This window comes from Taudactylus pleione, unplaced genomic scaffold, assembly GCF_031769625.1.
Source record: "Taudactylus pleione unplaced genomic scaffold, aTauple2 ptg000170l, whole genome shotgun sequence".
Taxonomy (NCBI): Eukaryota; Metazoa; Chordata; class Amphibia; order Anura; family Myobatrachidae; genus Taudactylus; species Taudactylus pleione.
The window spans coordinates 11,029,420-11,053,136 of NW_028284572.1; the positions used below are offsets into that span (position 1 = coordinate 11,029,420).

At 41.6% G+C, this 23,717-nt stretch overlaps 1 protein-coding gene across 1 annotated transcript in view; it reads right to left on the reverse strand.

Moving 5' to 3' along the window:
• The window catches only part of TMEM131L (transmembrane 131 like), a 135,220-nt gene that overhangs the window by 80,425 nt on the left and 31,078 nt on the right, over positions 1-23,717 (reverse strand). Inside the window, exons 4-5 of the mRNA XM_088475318.1 lie at positions 8,227-8,289; positions 4,865-4,988 (exon numbers count right to left, since the gene is read on the reverse strand). Of these exons, the coding sequence (XP_088331444.1) occupies positions 4,865-4,988; positions 8,227-8,289 (187 nt within the window). The remainder of the gene's footprint in view (positions 1-4,864; positions 4,989-8,226; positions 8,290-23,717) is intronic.

Below are 23,717 nucleotides of genomic sequence, written 5' to 3' on the forward strand. Positions count from 1 at the left end.
CAATGTATTAAGTACTGTACTACATTTTAATGTAGCTGCTAGGTAATAGTCACGGAGACCAAGTTTTCCAGGGAATTGAGCAGATTTATGAAACCTGGTTCTGACTACATTTTGAATTTTATATTTTCCATACAACAATATAAGATTTCATGTTAGAACATAATATATACAGCTGATCAGGTTTAGGAACGGAATTCCATTGTTCCTAGTTCAGGGCCCTGTATTATGTAACTCGGCAATAGCAAACAGATCCAAGATTCCTGTACTTAGTGTTCCATAACTTTATAATTGTATTCACCACAGAACAGAAAAACGGTACAGACCAAAGCAACCGTACAGAAAACAGGCCTTAACATAACAAGAAGCAACACTGTCTTTGTTGTTCTTTTGTGGCACAAAAAGAAATTGAAAATGCATCGCGCCCTGAACGAGTAGTGTCCAAGATTCATCTTCAGAGGGAACGGAAACCTGGTGAGCCTGGCAGGCAATATACCAGTCATCAGCAATTTCTAACACCGGCTGCTCTGTTTTACTACTCCATGTAATATTCCGTCAAGCTATTTAAAACCACATAATACTCCTAATTTTCAATAACATCCACCCTGTTATTGGAAAAATAAAGGGTTTTCAAATTCTAACTGCAGTTTGTGTTAATGTGAATGCTATTCTACACATTTTGACAGCTAGGCAAAGATTTATTCAGGAAATATTCACATGTATCTGACGATTCAGCTCAAGCTTCCAAACTATCACATCCCTATTACTACATATACTGTGCATTAGAGACTACAAGGGGAGCAATGCTCTAGCACATGCAGTAAATAAGTTACAAACTAACCTCATTTGCCATGCAAGGGGTTAACACAGAACACGTCACTGAAACTACGAGAAATGGATGAAACTTACTTTGCATGAAAATCAATAAACTTGGACAATTTATGTCTTTAAAGGGGAACAGACAGGACTCTTCTTGTATCACAGCTAGTGCTACAAGGTTTGTGGCATAACACTAAATGTAATAAACAGGTAATAATAGTATATGGATCACCAGTGTCTGCAAGCAATCCGTTACCCTGAAAAGATTGTGCGATTATTTTACATCATGATAAAATATGGACACATTGCACGTTTCACTAAATCTCTGAATGAAAAGGCTTTGACACAACCTCTGCAGGGTGCAAATTAAACATGACATTACAGCATATTTTAATGCATAATTACTATATGCTGAATTTAACAGATTGAATAAATATAAAAAACAGCAAATGTGACATGTGCAAAATGTTGTGCACACTATCAGACAGTAATTAGTAACACCTCCTTTGGCAAAAAAAAAAATAAATAAATAAAATCACTGCTTCAAAACATTTTTTGTTGCCAGCTAAGAATCGCTCTATTCTTGCTAAGGAGTTATCTCCCAGTCTTCTTAGTAGAACTCTGGTAGTTAAGGAATATTAAGTCTTCTTTCATGCACTGACCATCTCAGAGCTCCTCAAGGAATATGAATAATCACATATAAGGGCATTGAGGGTCATTCCAGGGCATTAATCTTAAGACCATAGCTGGCTGTATAAATCCAATGGAACATGTATATCTAGCTTGTGGGGGACATACAGCATTGTATTTGGCTCTTATGTTTAGTCCAGAGGTTCCAAAGATCTGTCCTCAAGGCACCCTAACAGTCCAGGTTTTAAGGATATCCATGCTTGACCACAGGTGACTTAATTAGTACCTCAGTCAATTTGATTTAACCACCTGTGCTCAACCATGGATATCTCTAAAACGTGAACTGTTAGGGTGCCTTGAAAACCGCGTTTGGGAACCTCTGGGTTAGTTTATGGAGGATGTTGATGAACAAATTGTAGGGATGGGCTTAGCCTATGCGATGCAAGGGGGCCAGTCCATGGATTGCTTAAACAGTCTTGCTGTGGGAGACCACTATCTCTTTCCATTTGGAGGTTTCAGTGGTGTAGTAGAATAAGTATCAACTCTTAATGGGTTCTTACCCTGCCACTGTATTCTGAGAGCTTCTCCCTCCTTCTCTTCTGTCTTTCTTTCGCTTGCTCCAGTTCTACATTCCTCTGCTATTCTCTTTTGTCTACCTTGTTTCAGCCCTGCTTTCAGTCCCCATCTTTTTCCTCTCCCTCCACCCCCCATCACTCTTTTCACAGCCTCCTTAATTTCTTCCTTGATGACATGCTACACAACATGTGCGACCTGCACCGCCTCTAGGGTGGCTTGCAAAGTGCCTTCACCTTCTCGCTTCTGCTGGTATTGCCATGTCAAAGTTAGCTCTGCAGCCAGAACTTCCACTGGACCCAATAGACAGCATTCCAGTCTTTGCAGCTACCCCCCAAGCTGCTGTTTTACCTTTCCTGAGCCGGTTCAGGTGCTCCTGGGTGTATTTTGTTATCATTTTTACTTTGTTCAGTCAATTAAAAACCCCAGAAATAATTGTAGGGGCAAAAAGTTCAGTTTAGTATGAAAAAATTTAAAGATATCAAAATGGCATCCATTACAAAAATGCAGTAGCTGGCACAGACAGAAGTGTACGGAGCACTTCAAATCTTAAGCTCACTACTTTTTTATGCATGCAGAATATTCAGTACGTTCATTAAAATGATAGCACGTGCGCACACACACACACACTATAAGGGCACATTCCTTTACAATGACCTTATGTAAACAGACAGATATTTGATGAGGAAGAAAGTGAGGCAGCGGGGGATATTTAGGATGCCAGTAAGCCAAGCTGCTTTTATTATGTACTACATGGGGAAAGTTTGTATTTATTTATTTTTACATAAAATAAGCCCAGCTATACTGTAGTGCAATGACTACACACTTTGCAGCAAAGTAAATTGTGTGGATGTGCAATGCAGCCTAGTGAATCTTCAGTCAGAAGAGTTCTGGCAGCTACTGTCTGTCTGTTAATACCCAAGGTCATAAACTCTTTGGTGACTTCCGTATATATCAGTTATTAACAGTAAGTGGTACAGTACATTACACATACATGGTAGTTGTGACAATCTCTCCTCACAACACCATAATTAATGGCTTGTCTTTGAGGTAATTAATAATATGACATCACTGGAAGCTGAGTATAACGCATGTGAGACTAGAGTCCAGATGTCCAAAAACATGACAATGAGCAGACAAAAGATACAGCAGACAATATCTCGAGCTTGCTTACAGCATGAATAGAGGAATGATATATAACTAGGTCTGGCCTATTACTTCCCCTGTAATATACACAATTTAGCAAAGAAAAATATGTAAGCATAAATTCTTTCCAGTTGGCGAATTCCGATAATGATCTGAAGAGAAGATGATGTATATAACTTATCCATTTACAAAAAGAAGACATTTGCTTGGTACAAGCAGTAACCAAGAGAACACTAAATAAAAAGTTTAAATGTAGATCGAAAAGCTCATGAAAACATAAGACAGCTGCATTTTGTGTGATATACGGGTTAGGTACGCGGATCCATGCACACAAAATGCCGGAGATCGCAATACAGATGCCGGAATACCGACTGTTGAAATGCAGATGCCTGCAGGTAAGTAAACTAACTCTTACCCACCTTTCCTGCAGCTAACCCTCCGCTCTTGCAGTCTAACCCTAACCCACTCCTCCCGCAGCCTAACCCCATCTAAATGCCTAACCCTAAAACATACCTTCGGGAACGCGGCCGCTGAGATTGTCGAGCCAGGCTTCTGACCCTTGTTGAGATTCCGGCGTTAGTATTGCGACCACCAGCATTGTGTGCGCCGGGATATGTACTACAACCCTGTTATACCTACACCTATCAAAATGGTGAGGTACCTCTGCGCAGTTTTACAGCCTGAGCAAAAAGTATTTTCCTGATTTGCTAATACAGACAATATTCATCTTTCACATGATCTGCTAATACAGAGAATATTCATCTTTCAAATCAGTCCATGCTCCACTGGAGCTTACAGTCTAACTTCCATAAATGAACAAGTAACACATACACACACAGTAGGGTACATTTTAGTCAGCAGCCAATTATCCTATTAAGTCTTTGGAGAGCGTTACAAAATACCCAGGAAAAACAAACTCAAGACCCCAGTGCTGCGAGACAGCAATGCGTCACTGTGCTGCATGTGCCATCACTAAATACAGCCCAACAGCAAACCAGCACTCAGGAAAAGAGGTATGTACATATGTGTCCATAACGTGGGAGCTCCGTGTGCCTCGGTAGACCCGAGCGTCTTTCGGGCAACTTTTTCCCTTCAAATGCGTCTTATTCATACAGTGATGGCAATATGTAGCACAAGCAGCTTCTGCTGATTAAATGCAGCATGCCTATATTATGTGTGCATCTGCGGCTATATCTGTACGTTACACTGTAATTCTGTAACGTAGCGTTTTGCATGCAGATGCACCAACAGACACAACATAGGCATACTGCATGTCATTTTAATCAGCAGAAGCTGCTAGTGCTAGCTCTGTGTGAATAAGAAGCATTTGAAGGTAAAAAGTTGCGGAGACTAGAAGTATGAGGACACATCTGTACATCATTTTATCGTCATGGCCCACAGCATGGCTACTCCACTGGTTGGTACCATTAAGACCATACAGCTGTGATGAATCTGCACAAGGAATAGAAACATTGGTAACAATCAACAAAATGGGTTTATTTGCAGTTATCCAAAAAGTTTCTACTTTGGTTGCGCAACGACAGGAAAATAAAAACGCTCTTTAACAAAGAAATGTGCAAGTGCATGTTGGGAAAAGGGTCCTGCGAGAAGCTGTTACATAGAAGACATGAGCCAAGAAAAGCTAAAACACTTAGGCTCTTTTCCAGCACATAGTTTCCAAAAGCACAGCAACACTCACCCGGCTCTGTACGGGAGACACATGGAAATATCTGCCACTTGTAAACACTGAATTCACTTCTATATCTGTGTCCCTACTAGGGTTGAAAGCACAGAATGATTGGGCTTTGGGGAGCCCCACTGACCTAAAACAGAAGGAAAAAAAATAAACTCCATCAGTTGCTATTACATTAAAATAACACTACATTATGTATACACAGGTGTAAGTTTGCAAACGCTTGACTAAAAAGATAGCCCTCTCTAAAGGCCCCCATACATCAGCAACGGATCACAATTCCCGATACCAATATATTAGATTTCCCTTATTTGGCGATCCACACCGCAAAATAATCGTGATCAGCAAATCTGGGATTTTTAAATTGTAGAATTTCCCTGATTACCTGATGGATAGCCAATCATCGATGCCTGCAGATCAGCAGTTTTCATCGGTGAATCGGACCGGGGAAGTGTGGAGCAGACTTATGTGCCCCTTAATCTAAAGACCATATAATAACACACGCTTCCATCCCACAAGACCTATCTACCCACTTTATTGTAAGTGCTCATGCTATAATGTGATATTAAATCTATGAATGGACAGTAGACAGGATGCTTACTACTATTGCTAAGCTAGCTGCTACAAAGATCAGAAACATGTGAGGAATTCCATGGTCTTGTTACCAATAAAACGTGCATCTGCTGTGATAACTTATGTCCCAACACAACTCATTTAAAATTCATTTGAAAGACATTTGGAAAAAAAAAGTGCAGACAAAATTGAAAATGAATAGGGTGATCTATATTTAAGGCGAGCTAGTGTATGGCAGGTTAACATTAGTACTTGTTGGCTGTTAACATAATAGTTTTGCAATCTAGGGTATGTGCGCCCTTGGGGTTAATCTGTAAAGTTGCTCTCACAGAATGGCTTTAATACGCCTCAGCTTGTTTGTGTGCAAAATCAGTTTCTATTTTTATTTTTCGTTTTGTTTTGTGCCCAGATAGATTTGACAAATTGCACGTTTGTGGTATTCGGGATATTCACCTCTTTTTACATGTTGTTCAGTTTTTATAATAATTATTTTATGTTCTTGAGAACAGTTAAGAAACAGGTCAGGGACCTATCAGTGAAAAGCTGCTAATAGCATTTACAAAAGTGTACAAAACTCAAACACTTATTGCATATTGAACTATACCTTAAACTGTAAAATCATTGACTTCAGGAAAGTCTTCAAAATGTTATGCGACAGCGATGAAAGACGCAATGACAATTAGTTTAGGGGTATCTTTATCAGAGTTGTGCACTAACAAACAATCTGTCTCGCCAATTATTAGAGGAATACAGATTGAAGCTCTGCCTGCAAGGGTTTACTCCATGTTGGCGAAAGTTTAGAGTAGATTGTGCATGCATAGTCAGTGTAGTATAGTAGATTAACACCGTGGGGATCAAGCAAAGTCTCTAGGGCATATAGCTGGCCCCCTAATGCTGGGTATAGTCAGCGATCTAAAAACCGTGTTACCTAGTGGCAAAAAAATAAAAAAATTAAAAAAAGAGCTTTTTTGGCTGCTTGATAAAGTCAGACTTTTTTTCTTCCCTATGGTGATAACAAAAATTGAGAGACCGCAGGTGAATCAGTGATATTTCCACAGTATTGCTCTTGTTAAATAGAGAGAAGTGGTGGATCACTGCTAGATAAATAGACCATCTAATCTTTTAACACCACACATACATTTTATTGAAAAAAAAAAAAAGTACAAATGTGGCTTTGTTACAGGCATTCAAAAATCTGCAATGTCTGATGGGGAGCTGCCAAAATGAGGGTATTGCTTGCTGAGGGCAGACATATGCTCCCACATGGCAAACCTGCTAGATCTCATGTATCAAGAAATATTTTTAAAATGAGATTCTAGGTGTGAAGCAGAGTCCCGGAGATATGCCAACACAGCAAATATTTCATGTCCTTCTGGAAACTATAGGAGCTTTATGTACATGCATGCTTACGTGTCTGCTACAAAATACTGCAGATGGAATTCACAATATATACTAAATCAATGGCAGGCAGCATATCATCAATACAGGTTCCATAATAATTGGTAATTAGGATGCTTTTATGGATAGGTAGTTTTTTCTGCCATTTGTAGAACCATGCTTACAATCTAATGCACACCTGTTACATGTAGCTAACGCACACCTGTTACATGTAGCTAACGCACACCTGTTACATGTACAGATATGTCCACATACATCTATCCTCTGTGCGCTACAAGTCGCGTTGCACATAACGCGTGAGTGCCATGTGACTCGGAAGCGCCAAGTGTTTTTTGTGCATCATTTTTCCTTAAAATGTGTCTAATTCGCAAAGTGATGCAAATAGGGTGCACAAGCAGCTTATGCTGATTAAAATATGCAGCGTGCCTATATTGTGTGTGTGACTGCGGGTGTATCTGCATGCAAAATGCTACATTACAGTGTCAGCGGCTGTGACAATTTATGCAAGTTAGACACATTTTAAGGAAAAACATTGCATGAAAAGAGCTCAGCGCTACAGAGGTGTACATGGCATGGCAATACTAGAAGGGCTGTTTAATGCGCAAGGCGGCTAGATGTACCTGGACACATCTGTAGATAACGCACACTTGTTACATGTAGTATAAGGAATCATCCCTTCAGTATACTTGTGTTCTTAAAGACCTTGCTCAGTCAAGATGCTACTGACTGGACCGCTGATGCTGCCAGCAACTAACCAGACTGAATTTAAAGTGTCTCCAGTATGTGTCAGCACTATTACAACATGTATACCACAATTTCCCAATCCCAGTCCTAAGGGATGCCTAACAGTGTATGTTTTACAGATAAAGTGAGGAGATTATTACTTTCCCACCTCACACCTTGCTAGATCTCCGTATCCTGTAAATCATCTGCCATTATACATGTAATTCAGATTTACAGCACATGCCCCTCATTAAAATAAATGACATGGATGAGACTTTAGGGAGAGATGTATCAAATATTATAAATACTGGAAAAGTGAACCAGTTGCTCATAGCAACTAACCAGCTTTTAAACATCATTTATTAAAATGTACTTGAGTAATGCTAGGGTAGAAGCCGTTCGGTTGCTGTGGGCAACTTATCCACTGTTTAGAACAGGGGTTCCCAACCACGGTCCTCAAGGCACACTAACAGTCCAGGTTTTAAGGATAGCCATAGTTGAGCACAGGTGACTTAATTAGTACCTTAGGTATTTTGATTTAACCATCTGTGGTTAAGCATGGATATCACTAAAACCAGGACTGTTAGTGTGCCTTGAGGACCGAGGTTGGGAATCACTGCTTTAGAAGGTTGGATACATCTCCCCTTAGCTTAGCATCCCCAATTCATACTTACTGGGCTCCAAAATCCAGAACAGAAGGCTGCAGATGTAAGGCTCTCCCACTAGGCCTTGCAATGCTAAAAGGAAACAAATCACCGTTAAAGAAAAATAAAAGTACATTTTATACATTAATACACAGCATGGTAAAGGACAATTAAATTATCCTAAATAATATGCGGCCCCAATAGATTAATTATATTTGAGAGCTGCCCAATATCTTGCACACACCTTTGGAGCTCCTGCCAGCAATCCACTGAGCATAAAAAAAAAAAAAACACACCGTCAGGAGCAGGAGAGGGGTAAACATTACAGGGATTCTGTTGGCCAAGGTCTTTCTGCAAATACTGGAGCAAGCCCAGTAGTGTCAGACAAAAGCAGGACGTTAAGCACAGCACAATCTCGTGAGCGAAGGGACTCGTCGGGGGTGCCAGCATCGGCAAGTGCATACACAATTGCCACTGCCGGCAGTGACGGAGCGACGGTGGTGGGGTAGAGGGGGCCATGGTGCATGCGGCAACATGGCATTGCTAGCTACATCTTCAGATCTTTCTGCATGTACAAAAGATCTAAGAATGTGAAGAACGACGACCCGTGGGAGTGTGCGTTAGAATCGGCCAAATTGCTCAAGATATCGTCTAGTATGTAGGGGCCTGCCTGATAACTTGAGTCAGGCATGGAAGTTGCCAAGTCCATTTTCAGGAACAGGTTTTACTATGTTCACTGACATTTTCTGTGGAATATCCTAAGATCAAACTATACAAACGATAAGGAAGATCAGATGACTCCCTGTGTGTCTCATTTTTGTTTTGTACACATTTCAAAAGCTCTCAATTATGCATTAATGTGATTGCATAACAGTAGCAATATGCTCACAGATATCTGCAAGCCTCAAGGAATGAAAACGTACTGAACCACGTGTCTGTTGCCACATTGCTGCTCTATGCCTATATTATCATTATTACTATCATTTATGCCAAAAGTCCAGGACTGGTACTTTTTGTTTCAAGCTGGCTGGAAAACAAGGTGTGTAGTGAACAAAGATTAAAACCTTATTCAATGTGGATTCATAGGACTTAGATTAGGTTAGTTGGAAAATCAAATTCTGCATCAGATTGTGTCCAAAAAACCTTGTTTAATTTAGAAGTTCCTCAATGTGCAGAAACATTTCCATGTCAGTAACAGCATTCTATTCCACATCTAAAGGCCCCCATACATCTACCACGGATCGCCGTGATGTAGCGATCCTGCAACCCAGCATTGTAGGATCGCTGAAATCCAACATGTTGGATTTCACAGACATGCCGATCACGGTCAAAAAATGATCGTGATTGGCAGATCGGTGAAATTTAACATATAGAATTTCACAGATCCTTCGACGAATCACTGAACAGCCGCCGGTCAGCGTTTGCTAACCCATCGCGACGAACCGTCACAGATGTATGGGGACCTTAACTTGCAGACCTGAAATACCAATCATTAGAATTAACACATGCTAGCAGATTGCTTTATTTATATTTTTAAACACATTATAGGGAATCACACATGAAAAGAGAAAGAATTTCAAACGTATTTAATACTAGTCATAAGATTTTTACCTAATTACTTGCTTTTTTCTAAAATGGACTGATAGATAACCACACATGTAAAATTATTTCACCCTATTGCTTTCTCCTGATCATGTTTTCCTTGACTGAGCACAGAACCCATAGGACAGTTATTGCACACAAAAAACATGCATTATAAATATAGTTGATACTTCTTAATGAATCTAACATATCAAGTATAGCATGAGAACTAGGTGGTTAAGAAAAACAAATCCTTTACATTCAAAACCAAAGCACATTTAGGCTCTAGAGGTCTTCATAAAACAAGCAAACAACAAAAATATTTTTCATCCCTTAAACTGGGTACACACTAGACCAGTTGTGCTCAGACTCAGTCCTCAGGACCCCACACAGTTCACATTTTCTAGGTCACCCAGCAGGAGCACATGTGTATTCATTACTCACTGACACAATTAAAAGATCCACAGGTGAAGCTACTTATTACACTTGTGATTCTGTGAGTAGACCTTGAAAACATGCATTGTTTGGGGTCCTGAGAACAGAGTTTGAGAACCTGTGCACTAGACGATATATAGGACAATTGGACGTTTTAAGGTGAATTGGAACGACAATTCGGCCAGTGTGCACGCACTATTGTGCGCTCCTGCGCGTTGTTAGTCATATCTTCTGATCTGTTGTGCATGTACAGCAGGTCAGAAGATCCGGTGGCCGACAACATGCTTCTGGATGCGGCGGTGGAATGATATATCCTGCAGTGTGCACGGACCGCCCGGTATACCGTGCCGTTGAATCTGCCGTTGCTGGGTACACGCATCGTCTAGTGCAGTGGTTCTCAAACTCGGTCCTCAGGACCCCACACAGTTCACGTTTTGCAGGTCTCCCAGCAGGTGCACAGATGTACTCATTACTCACTGACACATTGTAAAGATCTACAGAGGGAGCTAATTATTTCACTTGTGATTCTGTGAAGAGATCTGGAAAATATGCACTATTTGGGGTCCTAAGGACAGAGTTTGAGAACCTGTGGTCTAGTGTGTACACAGTTTTACACCTAATATTAGATCTATACAGCACACGGTCATTGCTATGTTACAGCTGCTGGTACTACTAATATTAGTCTGCCATTTTCCATCTTATTCGTTAGAACGCACAAAATAAAAAGTAGAATTACTGTTAGAAAACCTAAGCCAAGCCAAACAGGTGGAAAAAGCAGAGTATTAGGGCACTGTAGGTCACTTATCTATACAACTGCCCTAAGTGACTATACACAAGGATCAAGGACAACAAAATTGATAACAACTAGAAAATGGAGTTTAAAAAATGCCTCTGTAGCTAAAGTGCCGATCAGTTCAGTAGTATATGTACAGTAATTAAGATTTAAAATGCCATAAAAGTTTAGAAAACTTTACCATCTAAAAGTTGCAAACAAACTTCACTCAAATATTTCATTTTTAAGTCACCAACAGGTAATTTACAAAGAGTGCAATGGTGCAGATTCCTAACGCAAATTTTTAGATGCGCCCTGCCCAAATTCAAGAGGGCAAAATGTGCCCTGTCCTTATGGCAGCAGCCCGCTAAAACAACCTTTCGGGTAGTGTCCTGCGGAAGGGAATAATTGCGGTGCAGCGCTCACCGTCGGTGAATAGATGCCATGTGCATGGCAGCTATTCACAGGGAGGGAAGAGCTTGGGGGCAGCTCAGCATGTCTATAAGTGCTGGGCACGCCCCAAGAGTGATGAAAAGGGGGCGCGGCTTAAAGACACTCTCCCTTTTCACCTTCGGCACGCTTAACAGTGCCCTTGTTATGGTCTGGCGCCCTGCACCGTGCCAGACCTAGAATGAACACAACACAGAGCTAGGTGCAAACCTAAATTCCACTTTGCGGTCAACAGTTTAATTATACATCATTACTGTGCAATTAGCACTTTCTGCATGTTCATAGAGTAAACCAGTGTGTTAACTGCACAGTAATAGTAATTTATTGGTCTTAAGGTGCCAAATCCACTAGACGAATAAAATGAGCGATTGAACAATAACAATATCGTTAAAAAAATTGGTCTTTTAGACATCTATCATCGTGCAAACATGCTGGTCAGCCTGACGATAACGTCAGGTTCAGCATGTTTGCAGATGATTGATTGTGCTCGTTCAGTGTAGGCACATCACAGACCGACAAACGACTGCACGATCACAATGTCGTAATCGTGCAGTCTTTTGCCGGTCTTCTGGTGGATAGGCACCTTAACACTACGAGGGTGGTTCAATAAATAAGGTAACAAGACCTCTTATTGCGTAAATGTAATAATCTCGAACATATACGTATAATCAATAGTATGGCCCTGGTACAGATTATTTTTCACCATCAGTTGTGAATCGCCTTCCACCTAGGTGCTTCTTCAATGGTCCAAAGAGATGGAAATCACTCTGTGCCAGGTCAGGGTAATGGTAGCACGGTAACAACTCACGCGTGCGGTTGGCTAAATGTGGCCTGCCATTATGTTATCATGCAGCTATATAACGCATGTTTGCAGCAACCCAGGTAATTTTCCCAGCATTTCCCTCCACAACAAGGTCAATGTGTGCTGCCCTTTAGACACAGAAATCTGATCACACCATGTGACGAGGTTTCCGCCAGTCCTCCCATCTTACAAATGATGGTTGGACAGTATGACGGATAGGAGATGCAATCTAATGCTGTGAGGGGAACAAGTGGTCTAGCTGCTCTGGCCTGGCGGGAAATTAGAATGAAATGGAATGGGACGATGTGCACTCCCACGGGTCGTTAAGGATATCCCCAGTCGCCTGAACATGCAGCTCAATCTGGAGATATCGTTCGCAATGCCATGCTTCCGAAAGCAGCATGGACCAGTCTCCCCACCCCGTCATTGGCAAGTGTGTATGCACTTACCGATGCCGGCACCCCGCCTAGCCCGCCGCTGCCTGGACACAGTCTAGTGTGTATGCGCCTTTACTTATTGAACCACCCTTGTATAAACTACAACCCCCTGTAACTGAAGCTGAATGGTTCTAACATGCCAGACTGCATAGCCCTCATCTTCACTAATTTCAGACACTTCTGCCGCAAGTCAACCACAATATTATACTTGCAGCTTATATTAACCACTATATAAAGATACAATGAAGAAATCATTTAAGCTTGCATAAATAGCTTTTATTAGTTTTAGCTTTATATTTTATGATGCAAAGTACTAGAGTAACATAGAATACAGCACACTGTTACAATTTTCACATCACTAGCTTTTTTAATGCATTACATTTACATTGTTGGTCAACTAAGTAAAATAATCACTGTAACATAGTGCTCAAACATTTAAACTTTATATGGGTAAGAATTTTTTACTTGTACAGGATATTCCATTTGCTCTACATGTTCTCATGGTGTATATGTAAATTGTCTGCGTGGAAGGTCAGAAACTGAACAGAGATTGCTGCTGCTTTATGTATTCTTATTTTAGAAGTATTTTATTGCCATCATATTTAGAGTTCTAACTAATGTAAGTTTTAGAGCAAAACCATATTTATGCAATACTATATTTCTACTAGTTTTAGATACATTTAAAGCCTGTATTTTAGATTTAATATATACACATTTAAATAGTTTCCAGAAAAGCATACCACATCTAGATTCCCAGGAAATGTCACAGAATAAGCAGGGGGCTTGAGAACAGGCCTAAAATCACATTAATACAAAAAGTACATTTAGGAAATGAAGCTGTCTCAACGTTATAGCTATATTTACTGTAAGCTGATGTATCATAATACTATCATTTTCTATTTGCAGTGCTGAAAACAGAAAGGGGGCAACAAAAAAAAAAAAAATACATTTACAAAGACCAAACATGACAATGAAAAGAGCAGGATGTGTGCCAGAAACAGAAAGCATATTTTATGAACATAATTCTGCATGCTTTCTCATTAAATAGTTTAAAAATAAAATGACAACAGCAGAGCCCAGTAATTAGCATGAATATAAAAAGTAGTTGTGCCTGGCACTGCCTTGGGTTTCAGGTCAAAATGTCAACATTTGGAATGGACGTAATGTCGAGAACATTTTAGGGCAAAAATTAGTATTAGACTAAAAATAGTGTAAAATTTCATGTCAACATTTTTACTGTGTACATGCACAATGTCGACAATATGACCATGTCAACATAATGTCAATATCAACATTGTAAAAGTCAATATAATCCCTTTCCTTGGTTTTATTTTTTCTGTAACACTCATAGTACCCATCCTGAGAGATCACAGTTTCCTTCTTGTATTAGTTACTGCTCTATTCCATCTATCCTGACACCCACACACACAGTCTCTCTCTCTCTCTCTTCCTCTTTCTATGTTCATCTCGCTCTCCTGCCCCCTCTCTTTCTGTCCCTGTCTCTCCTACTCCTCCCCTCTGTGTCAGGATGTGCTGGGGGCGGTGATAGTCTGTAAAAGTCACTGCTCTAGAGGTCTGTGCCATGCAGCAATGGGTTGTCAAAGAGCTTGTGACCAGCGACCTAATATACAGCGCCTTGCAAAAGTATTCACCCCCTTGGCTTTATACCTTTTTTGTTACATTACAACCTGTAATTTATTTATTTTTTTTTATCTGAATTTTATTTGATGGATCTGCACAATATAGTCAAATTTGGTGAAGTGAAATGAGAAAAATATATATAAAAAAATAATCTTTATAAATACAATTCTGAAAATTGTCAAGTGCATATGTAATCACCCCCTTTGCTATGAAGCCCCTCAAAAGTTCTGGTACAACCAATTACCTTCAGAAGTCACATAATTAGTGAAATGAAGTCCACCTGTGTGAAATCTAAGTGTCACATGATCTGTCAGTATAAACACACCCTTTTCTGAAAGGCCCCAGAGGCTGCAACACCACTAAGCAAGAGGCATCACACCATGAAGGCCAAGGAGCTCTCCAAACAAGTCAGGGACAAAGTTGTTGAGAAGTACAATTCTGGGTTGAGTTATAACAAAAATATCCAAATCTTTGATGATCCCCCGGAGCACCATCAAATCCAATATCATCAAATGGAAAGAACATGGTACCACAAAAAAACTTGACAAGAGAGGGCCGCCCACCAAAACTCAGACCGGGCAAGGAAGGCATTAATCAGAGAGGCAGCACAGAGATTAAAGGTAACCCTGAAGGAGCTGCAGAGTTCCACAGCAGAGATTGGTGTATCTGTGCATGTGACCACAATAAGCCGTACACTCCATAGAGCTGGGCTTTATGGAAGAGTGGCCAGAAAAAAAGCCATTACTTAGAGATAAAAATAAGACGACATGATTTGATTTTGCCAAAAGGCATGTGGGTGACTCCTTAAATGTATGGAGGAAGGTGCTCTGGTCAGATGAGACTAAAATTTAACTTTTCGGCCACCAAGAAAAACACTATGTCTGGCGCAAACCCAAACACATCCCATCACCCCAAGAACACCATCCCCATAGTGAAACATGGTGGTGGCAGCATCATGCTGTGGGGATGTTTTTCAATTATAAGAGGAGGTTCTGGTTGCACTAGATAATAAAGATACCCTATTTATTAATATGTACCCCACAAAAATCACTCTCTTTCATCAGAAGACACATGGGGGTGCTATCACGGACATAATACATTACCAGAAATTGATAAGAAGAAAGAAGAAAATGTCCACTGTGATGCACTAAGCATGGAAAGATATATAAAACGTAACTTTTATTTATACATATAATAAAGTGGTACTAGAAAGCGAATGTATGTTAAAAATATATATATATATGATAAAATTAAAATTGCGTACGCTTCTGATCAACTAATCGTCCTACTGATAGTATCCAATCATAGGTAAATATACTTCTATGTGTATCAAGTGTGTATACCAGTGATTTCTTCACTTAAATATTATGCAAGAGTGTGTAAATTCAGAGTACTAATGACAGAATACGATGGGTTCTCTGTACTTTCTTCAATATATAGATCACATATCTTATGACGTATGAAAAAATGCCATTCCAATTGATTTATGATCTCATATTAGTCATATTCCACTCATTTATTCATATTGCGGTCATTAAGTGGTTCACTTCCAATAGTGTATTTTAGTTTATAACAAACCCTGCTCGTACAGGTAGAGTATCGTTCTATTAATGGGATCTAGAGTGTTATTATGTAGTCACCGTGTGGTTCCACTATATTGTTATTATTCTTATAGTGATAAATTCCTATACCATTGGCATTCTCATATATCAATTTCAGTTTCGTTAGTATATGTTCAGATATCTCCCATCATGGTTTGTCATGTACTGGTGTATATCTTATAACCCATATCCTTTTATTTTACATGTGGGTATCGCTGGGAAAATATTATGTAGATAGGGAATATCCCTATTTCAAATATATTCCCTTCCAGCAGGACAATGACCAGAAGCATACTGCTAGAGCAACACTCGAGTGGTTTAAGGGGAAACATTTAAATGTGTTGGAATGGCCTAGTCAAAGTCCAGATCTCAATCCAATTGAGAACCTGTGGTCAGACTTGAAGATTGCTGTTCACAAGCGGAAACCATCCAACATGAAGGAGCTGTTGCAGATTTGCCTTGAGGAATGGGCAAAAATCCTAGAAGCAAGATGTGGCAAGCTCATAGAGACTTATCCAAAGCAACTTGCAGCTGTAATTGCCACAAAAGGTGGCTCGACAAAGTACTGACTTTAGGGGGGTGAATAGTTATGCACGCCGAAGTTTTCTATTATGTTGTCCTAAATGTTGTTTGATTCACAATATAAAAAAAAAAACAACTTCACAGTTGTAGGCATGTTCTGTGAATGAAATGATGCACACCTTCAAACAATCCATTTTAATTCCAGGTTGTGCGGCAACAAAACATGAAAAATGCAAAGGGGGGTGAATACGTTTGCAAGGCATTGTAGTTGCTGGGCGGCGCCGCCGCCCACACAAGTTTCTTTGTGATCTGTGACTGATAGTGATGCAGTAATAGTGGTTATTACATAACCTTCTACCCGATCTGGATATTGCACAGAGCAGAGATTCTGGGTAACGATTGGACACTGAAAGCAACGACAAACTGTAGATCCAAGCAGGGAACTAGTAGCACGTTTGGACTGTCATGCACATATGTGGCTGTGTGGATTGAGTAAAGGTGGCAGCCAATAGCAGGAGACTGGGTTGGACTCTGGACATACCTGTGTTCGATTCTGAAAAATCGAATCCAGTTCTGGGAGATTGCAGATGTGTGTTATGGAAGTAACATCAATGACATAGGTGGGAAGTGTCAGAGTTCATAGCAATGGTCATTACATTCCAAACTAACGATAACATTTTTATCAGCAGCCAAATTTATAAAGTATGTACACACAACATATATAAGTATTTTGGACACGTCACATGCCAGATCAAAAGTTATGGTGCCCAGAATTGCAGGACGTTTGATCCCGTCCCTCATCTCTGCCCCCTCATCCTCATGCTGCTCATCTCCACCCCCCCCCTCTCTAATTTCTGGCCCCTTCACCTCCCAATCCCTGTCACCTTACCTCTTACCTCCTCTTCAACTAGTCTCTCATCTGTCCCCTTAGCTCCAGTTACCAGGTATCTTATCTGTCCCCCTCAACTCCCAATTTTTCTCCCTACCTCCTCTTCTACCCATCAGTCCCCTCACCTCCCAACTCCCTGTATCTCAATTCTGTCCCACCATCTCCCCGTGTCTCATTTCTGTGCAACCCATCTCCCTTTCTCTTTGTCTCCCATCTCTGTCCCTCTTATCCCCATCTCTGTCTATCGACAATGTCCCCCTCACTTCCCCTCCATCTCTCATCTCTGCCCCTCTAAAACTGGGTACACCCTACATGACCCTGGATCGTGGCCGACAGCACGAACGATAGGTCGGCCGTACATGCTAAACAATATATTGTGCGACCAAGCGATATATCGTTCAGCGGCCACATCCAGGACCATGGTGTTGTTCAAGAGATCTTCTCATCAGCCTGCACTGGACAACACACCATATGATGGTGCGACCCAGCGATGATGCAATGTAATGATACATCTCGCGTGCCGTACACACTGCACGATACGGTGTACAATGGCGCAATGTAGGGTTACATACTGCATGTAACAGAACCGCATCGTTCATTGCATTGTCCCAACTGCCGTGCAGAACAGCAGATGGGACAATGCGATGAACGATAGATCAGCCACACACAATGCACTGTATGTACTACATGTCATTCTGATCCGCGTCTGAACGATATATATCGTACGATACAGTGTATAGTGTGTACCAAGCTTTTCCTAGTTGAGAGACCAAACTTGAGTGGCAATATTACTTTAAAATCCTTTCCTAGGAACACCAAAAGGCCTTTAAAAACCCAGCTGCTCTTGCCTCTAGCACCATATGTGCTACGGTCTTCTATAGTAGTGATATGACCTTCAGAAAAGGACACAAAATTACCCTTAATCCAATTTTTTTTTTAAATATGGCCCCAAAATGCCCTCATAACACACAGACACTGTACCAACCCCAATACTCCCCCATTTGGCGCTCAGACCTTCCACTTACCTTGTCAGTCTGGATGCAAGCCAAGCCAATGTGCGGCAGCTTATAATACAATCCTACCTCCTCTGTTTCTAAATGCTTGCGTTATACAGAAGAGGTCACGTGATGCCGAAACCAGCTGGTCCTATCAGGTCATATCCTCTACTTTAGGACGTAAAACCAAGAATAAATTGGAGTGAGGGCATAGAACTAAGAGTCACAGGAGAAAAGGCTCACCGGTGTGTTGCCCATCACTGTTCGATTGGTGATGTTCGATTCTTTTATTTTGTTGTTGTGGTTTTGGCCATGTGGTCAGTCTCATACGTACTTGGGGATAGCAAGAGTACTAACATGGCATGCGAGACACACCTGTACATGTAGGTTTTTATTTTATTTTTTTTATTAAACCATTGTAAGATTTAAATGTCCATTGTATTTATTGGGTGGGTGAAAGAAAAACGTGTTAGACTGTCCCTTCCAATATGCAATAAGTTCGGTTAGTTAATGTGGCGTGCCAACTATTAACACATTGTTTTTCCCCGCACGTTATCACTGGCAGTGGATCACATTCTTGGAGAGAAGTGCAGTCACAGAATAACCTCTTTACATCTCACACAGTGGAGTACTGCATTGCCTGGTGTCCACCTGACAGTTTCCTGATCAGCAGGCTATAGCTGCAAAGTACAAATGAAATTCTGTTCCTCCTGCTACCTGGGGATGAACTTGTCTTTGGTTTGGACACTAGGAGGTTCCCCAAAAATGAAGAGGGACTATTTGTTAATAAAGAGAAATATATTATATATTTTTTATATATATATATATATATATATATATATATATATATATATATATATATATATATATATATATATATATACACATATATATATACACATACACATAGAGTCAGGTGCATAAATATTGGGACATTGACAAAATGTTCATATTTTGGCCTCTATTCACCACCACAATGGCTTTGAAATGAAACAAACAAGATGTGCTTTAACTGCAGACTTTCAGATTTCATTTGAGGGTAATTACATCCAAATCAGGTGAATGGTGTAGGAATTACAACGGTTTCTATATGTGCCTCCCACTTTTTAAGGGGCCAAAAGTAATGGGACAAACTAAACAATCCTAAATCTAACATTCACTTTTTAATACTTTGTTGCAAATCCTTTGCAGGCAATTACAGACTGAAGTCTGGAACGCATAGACATCACCAGACGCTGGGTTTCATCCCTGGTGATGCTCTGCCAGGCCTCTACTGCAAATGTCTTCAGTTCCTGCTTGTTCTTGGGGCATTTTTCCTTCAGTTTTGTCTTCATCAAGTAAAATGCATGCTCAATCGGATTCAGATCAGTGGGATTGCCTTGGTCATTGCATAACATTCCACTTTTTAGCCTTAAAAAACTCTTTGGTTGCTTTTGCAGTATGCTTCGGGTCATTGTCCATCTGCACTGTGAAGCGCCGTCCAATGAGTTCTGAAGCATTTGACTGAATATGAGCATATAATATTGCTCGAAACACTTCAGAATTCATTCTACTGCTTTTGTCCGCAGTCACATCATCAATAAATACAAGGGAACCAGTTCCATTGGCAGCCATACATGCCCACGCCATGACACTACCACTACCATGCTTCACTGATGAGGTGGTATGTTTTGGATCATGAGCAGTTCCATTCCTTCTCCATACTCTTCTCTTCCCATCACTCTGGTACAAGTTGATCTTTGTCTCATTTGTCAATAGGATGTTGTTCCAGAACTGTAATGGCTTTTTTAGATGTTGTTTGGCAAACTCTAATCCTGTTTTTGAGGCTCACCAATGGTTTACATCTTGTGGTGAACCCTCTATATATATTCACTCTTGTGAAGTCTTCTCTTGATTGTTGACTTTGACACATATACACCTACCTCCTGTAGAGTGTTCTTGATTTGGCCAACTGTTGTGAAGGGGTTTTTCTTCACCAGGGAAATAATTATTCTTTCATCCACCAGAGTTGTTTTCTGTGGTCTTCCGGGTCTTTTGGTGTTGCTGAGCTTTCCGATGCATTCTTTCTTTTTAAGAATGTTCCAAACAGTTGATTTGGTCACACCTAATGTTTTTGCTAGCTCTCTGATGGGTCTGTTTTGATTTTTCAGCCCAATGATGGCTTGCTTCACTGATAGTGACAGCTCTTTGGATCTCATATTGAGAGTCGACAGCAACTGATTCCAAATGCAATTGTCACACCTAGAATCAACTCCAGACCCTTTACCTGCTTAATTGATAATGAAATAACGAGGGAATAGCCCACACCTGTCCATGAAATAGCTTTTGAGTTGATAGTCCCATTACTTTTGGCCCCTTAAAAAGTGGGAGGCACATATAGAAACCGTTGTAATTCCTACACCGTTCACCTGATTTGGATGCAATTACCCTCAAATTAAAACTGAAAGTCTGCAATTAAAGCACATCTTGTTTGTTTCATTTCAAAGCCATTGTGGTGGTGAAAAGAGGCCAAAATCTGAAAATTCTGTCAATGTCCCAATATTTATGCACCTGTATGTATGTATGTATGTATGTATGTATGTATGTATGTATGTATGTATGTGTGTGCACGTGTACATACATATAAGAGAGTTATGGCAGGAACTTTGTTAACTCTCTTTCTTCGAAGCCCATAGGGTCCACAGGGAGACCTTGGGGCGTAGGTGATGGGAGCCAATCCGGGCACCATGCAGTTAAAGCTTTTAGCACCCAGGATGCATTGGGTCCACTCTCCCTATACCCCGCCCCCGAGCCAGAGGCACCTCAGTCGCATTAAAGCCAAAGGCCGGAGGAGGATAGGAGAGGAGGGAGACTGGAACACTCAAGAATTACACTCACCGAGAAGGAGAGAGGAAACAGTTGACCAGCATGATAGCCCATATGAAGCCAGGTGAGTCAGGGTAGGTGCCCTATGGACTTCGAAGAAAGAGTTAACAAAGGTAAGTTCTTACCAGAACTCATTTTCTTCTTCAGGGTCCATAGGTTCCACAGGGAGACCTTGGGGATGTCCCAAAGCAGTCCTTTTAAGGGTGGGGACGCTCCTGCGCTTAGAGGAGAATCCGGCGACCAAAGGAAGCAACCTGAGAGGCGAAGGTATCAAATGCATAGAACCTTAGAAAGGGTCTGGACAGAAGACCACATGGCCGCCTTACAAAGCTGAACAGCCGAGGTGCCAAGGCGAGCTGCCCACGAGGGACCCACAGACCGAGTAGAATTTGCCTTAAGAGAAGTCGGAACAGGCAGGCCTACCTGCATGTAAGCTTCTGACAGTCATACAAAGCCATCTAGCCAATGTTTGTTTATTGGCTGGCCATTCCTTCTTGTGAAAATCTATAGAGCACAAACAAGGAGTCTGATGAGAACTGGTACGGTCCACAAAACCTGAGGGCGCGGCCCACATCCAATAAGGCCTCACCTGCCAAGAGGTCTGGAGATAGAAAGGCCGGTACTATAATTTCCTGATTAATATGGAAACTAGAAACAACCTTAGGAAGGAACAAAGCACCGCCTTGTCCTGGTGAAGTGTCAGAAAAGGAGGACGACAGGAGAGCGCTTCCAATTTTGACACCCTCCTGGCAGATGCAATAGTTAGAAGAAAAAGAGTTTTAGCTGTTAACCACTTAAGTTCCACTGAATCTAGTGGTTCAAATGGAGGACCCTGGAGGGACCGAAGAACTACTGCCAAATCCCAAAGGAGCCACTGGTGGGACAAAGGGAGGTTGAATCCGGAGGACAGCCATGAGGAAGGTGTGGATATCCGGAAGCGGAGCAATTCTACGTGGAAACCACACTCACAGTGCAGAGACATGCACTTTCAACGAGGCCAGGCATAGGCAGAGGTCCAATCCAGCATGAAGGAATGCCAGTATTCTGGAAATTCAAAACACCTAAGGGTAGTAATCTCTTATACGACACCACTATGTATGCCACACTCTGTGGTAGATCCTGGTGGAGGCAGGCTTACGCAGCCTGCACTCTAAGCATCTTGTTGATAACCGAGCTAGAGAATCCCTTGGACCTTAGGAGGGATGTCTCAAGAGCCACGCCGTCAAAGACAGATGATTCAGGTTCGAGTAAAGGCAGGGACCCTGAGACAACAGGTCCGGACGTTGAGGCAGCAGAAACGCAGAGTCGATGGATAGACTCCGAAGATCTGAGTACCAATGGCGTCTGGGTCAGGCTGGAGCCACCAGCAGGACAGTGCCTCAGTCTTGCTTGAACTTCTGAAGAACTCAAGGAAGCAGGGAGACTGGAGGAAATAGGTATGCAAACAGGAAAATCCGTTTCATCAACAATGCATCCACCAGGCTTGCTTCGGCATCTCTTTTTCTGGACCCGTACACTAGTAACTTGCGATTGTGTCGGGAAACCATGAGGTCCACCTCTGGGAGACCCCATTTGTCCACTAGGAGTTGAAACACCTCTTGATGAAGACACCATTCCCCTGTATGCACGTCGTGACGGCTGAGGAAGTCCGCTTCCCAATCCCGAAATGAACACTGCTGAAATGGTCAGGATTCTGCCCATGTCAGAATGCGTGATACTACTGTCATTGCTGCCAGACTTCGAGTGCCTCCTTTATGGTTGATGTAAGCTACTGTGGTGGCGTTGTCGGACTGAACCTGCACGGGCTTTCCGTGAAGAACGTGCTTTGCCATTTTGCCATCATGAGGGCCCTGTACACAGCCCGAAGTTCCAATATGTTGATAGGATGCACTCCATCCTCAGAGACTGGCGTCCGTTGTTAAGAGTATCCAGTCCAGGATCCAAAAGGGGCGACCCTTGGTTAGATGAGATGTCTGTAGCCACCAAGAGAGAGACAGACGCACCTCCAGAGAAAGTACCATCGTCAAAGCTCTGATCAGTGGGGTAATCCGTTCCACCTGGAGAGGATCAGTCGCCTGGAATGGAACGGAGTATATTCCACCATGTCGAATGTGGACACCAAGCTTCACAGAACCTGCATCGCCGAGTGGACTGACACCCAGGGACTGCGGAGACATCTGCGTACTCGCAGCTGCAGCGTGGAGATCTTTTTTGGAGTTAGAAATATTCTCTGCTGGTGAGAGTCCAGCAGGGCTCCCAAATGAACCATCCTCTGTGAGGGAATTAGGGAGGACTTTTTCCAATTGATTAACCACCCGTGTGCTTGTAGACAAGCAACTGTCAGTTTCAAGTGGTGGTAAAGTACTTCTGAAGAACTCGCCAACAAGAGAAGGTCGTCCAGATATGGTAGGAGCCGGATACCCTGACTCCACAGGTGGGCTGCCATGACAGCCATAATTTTGGTAAATACCCTTGGAGCTGTGGATAGGCCAAAAGGCAGCACCCGAAACTGTCCTTGCAGTATAGCAAAC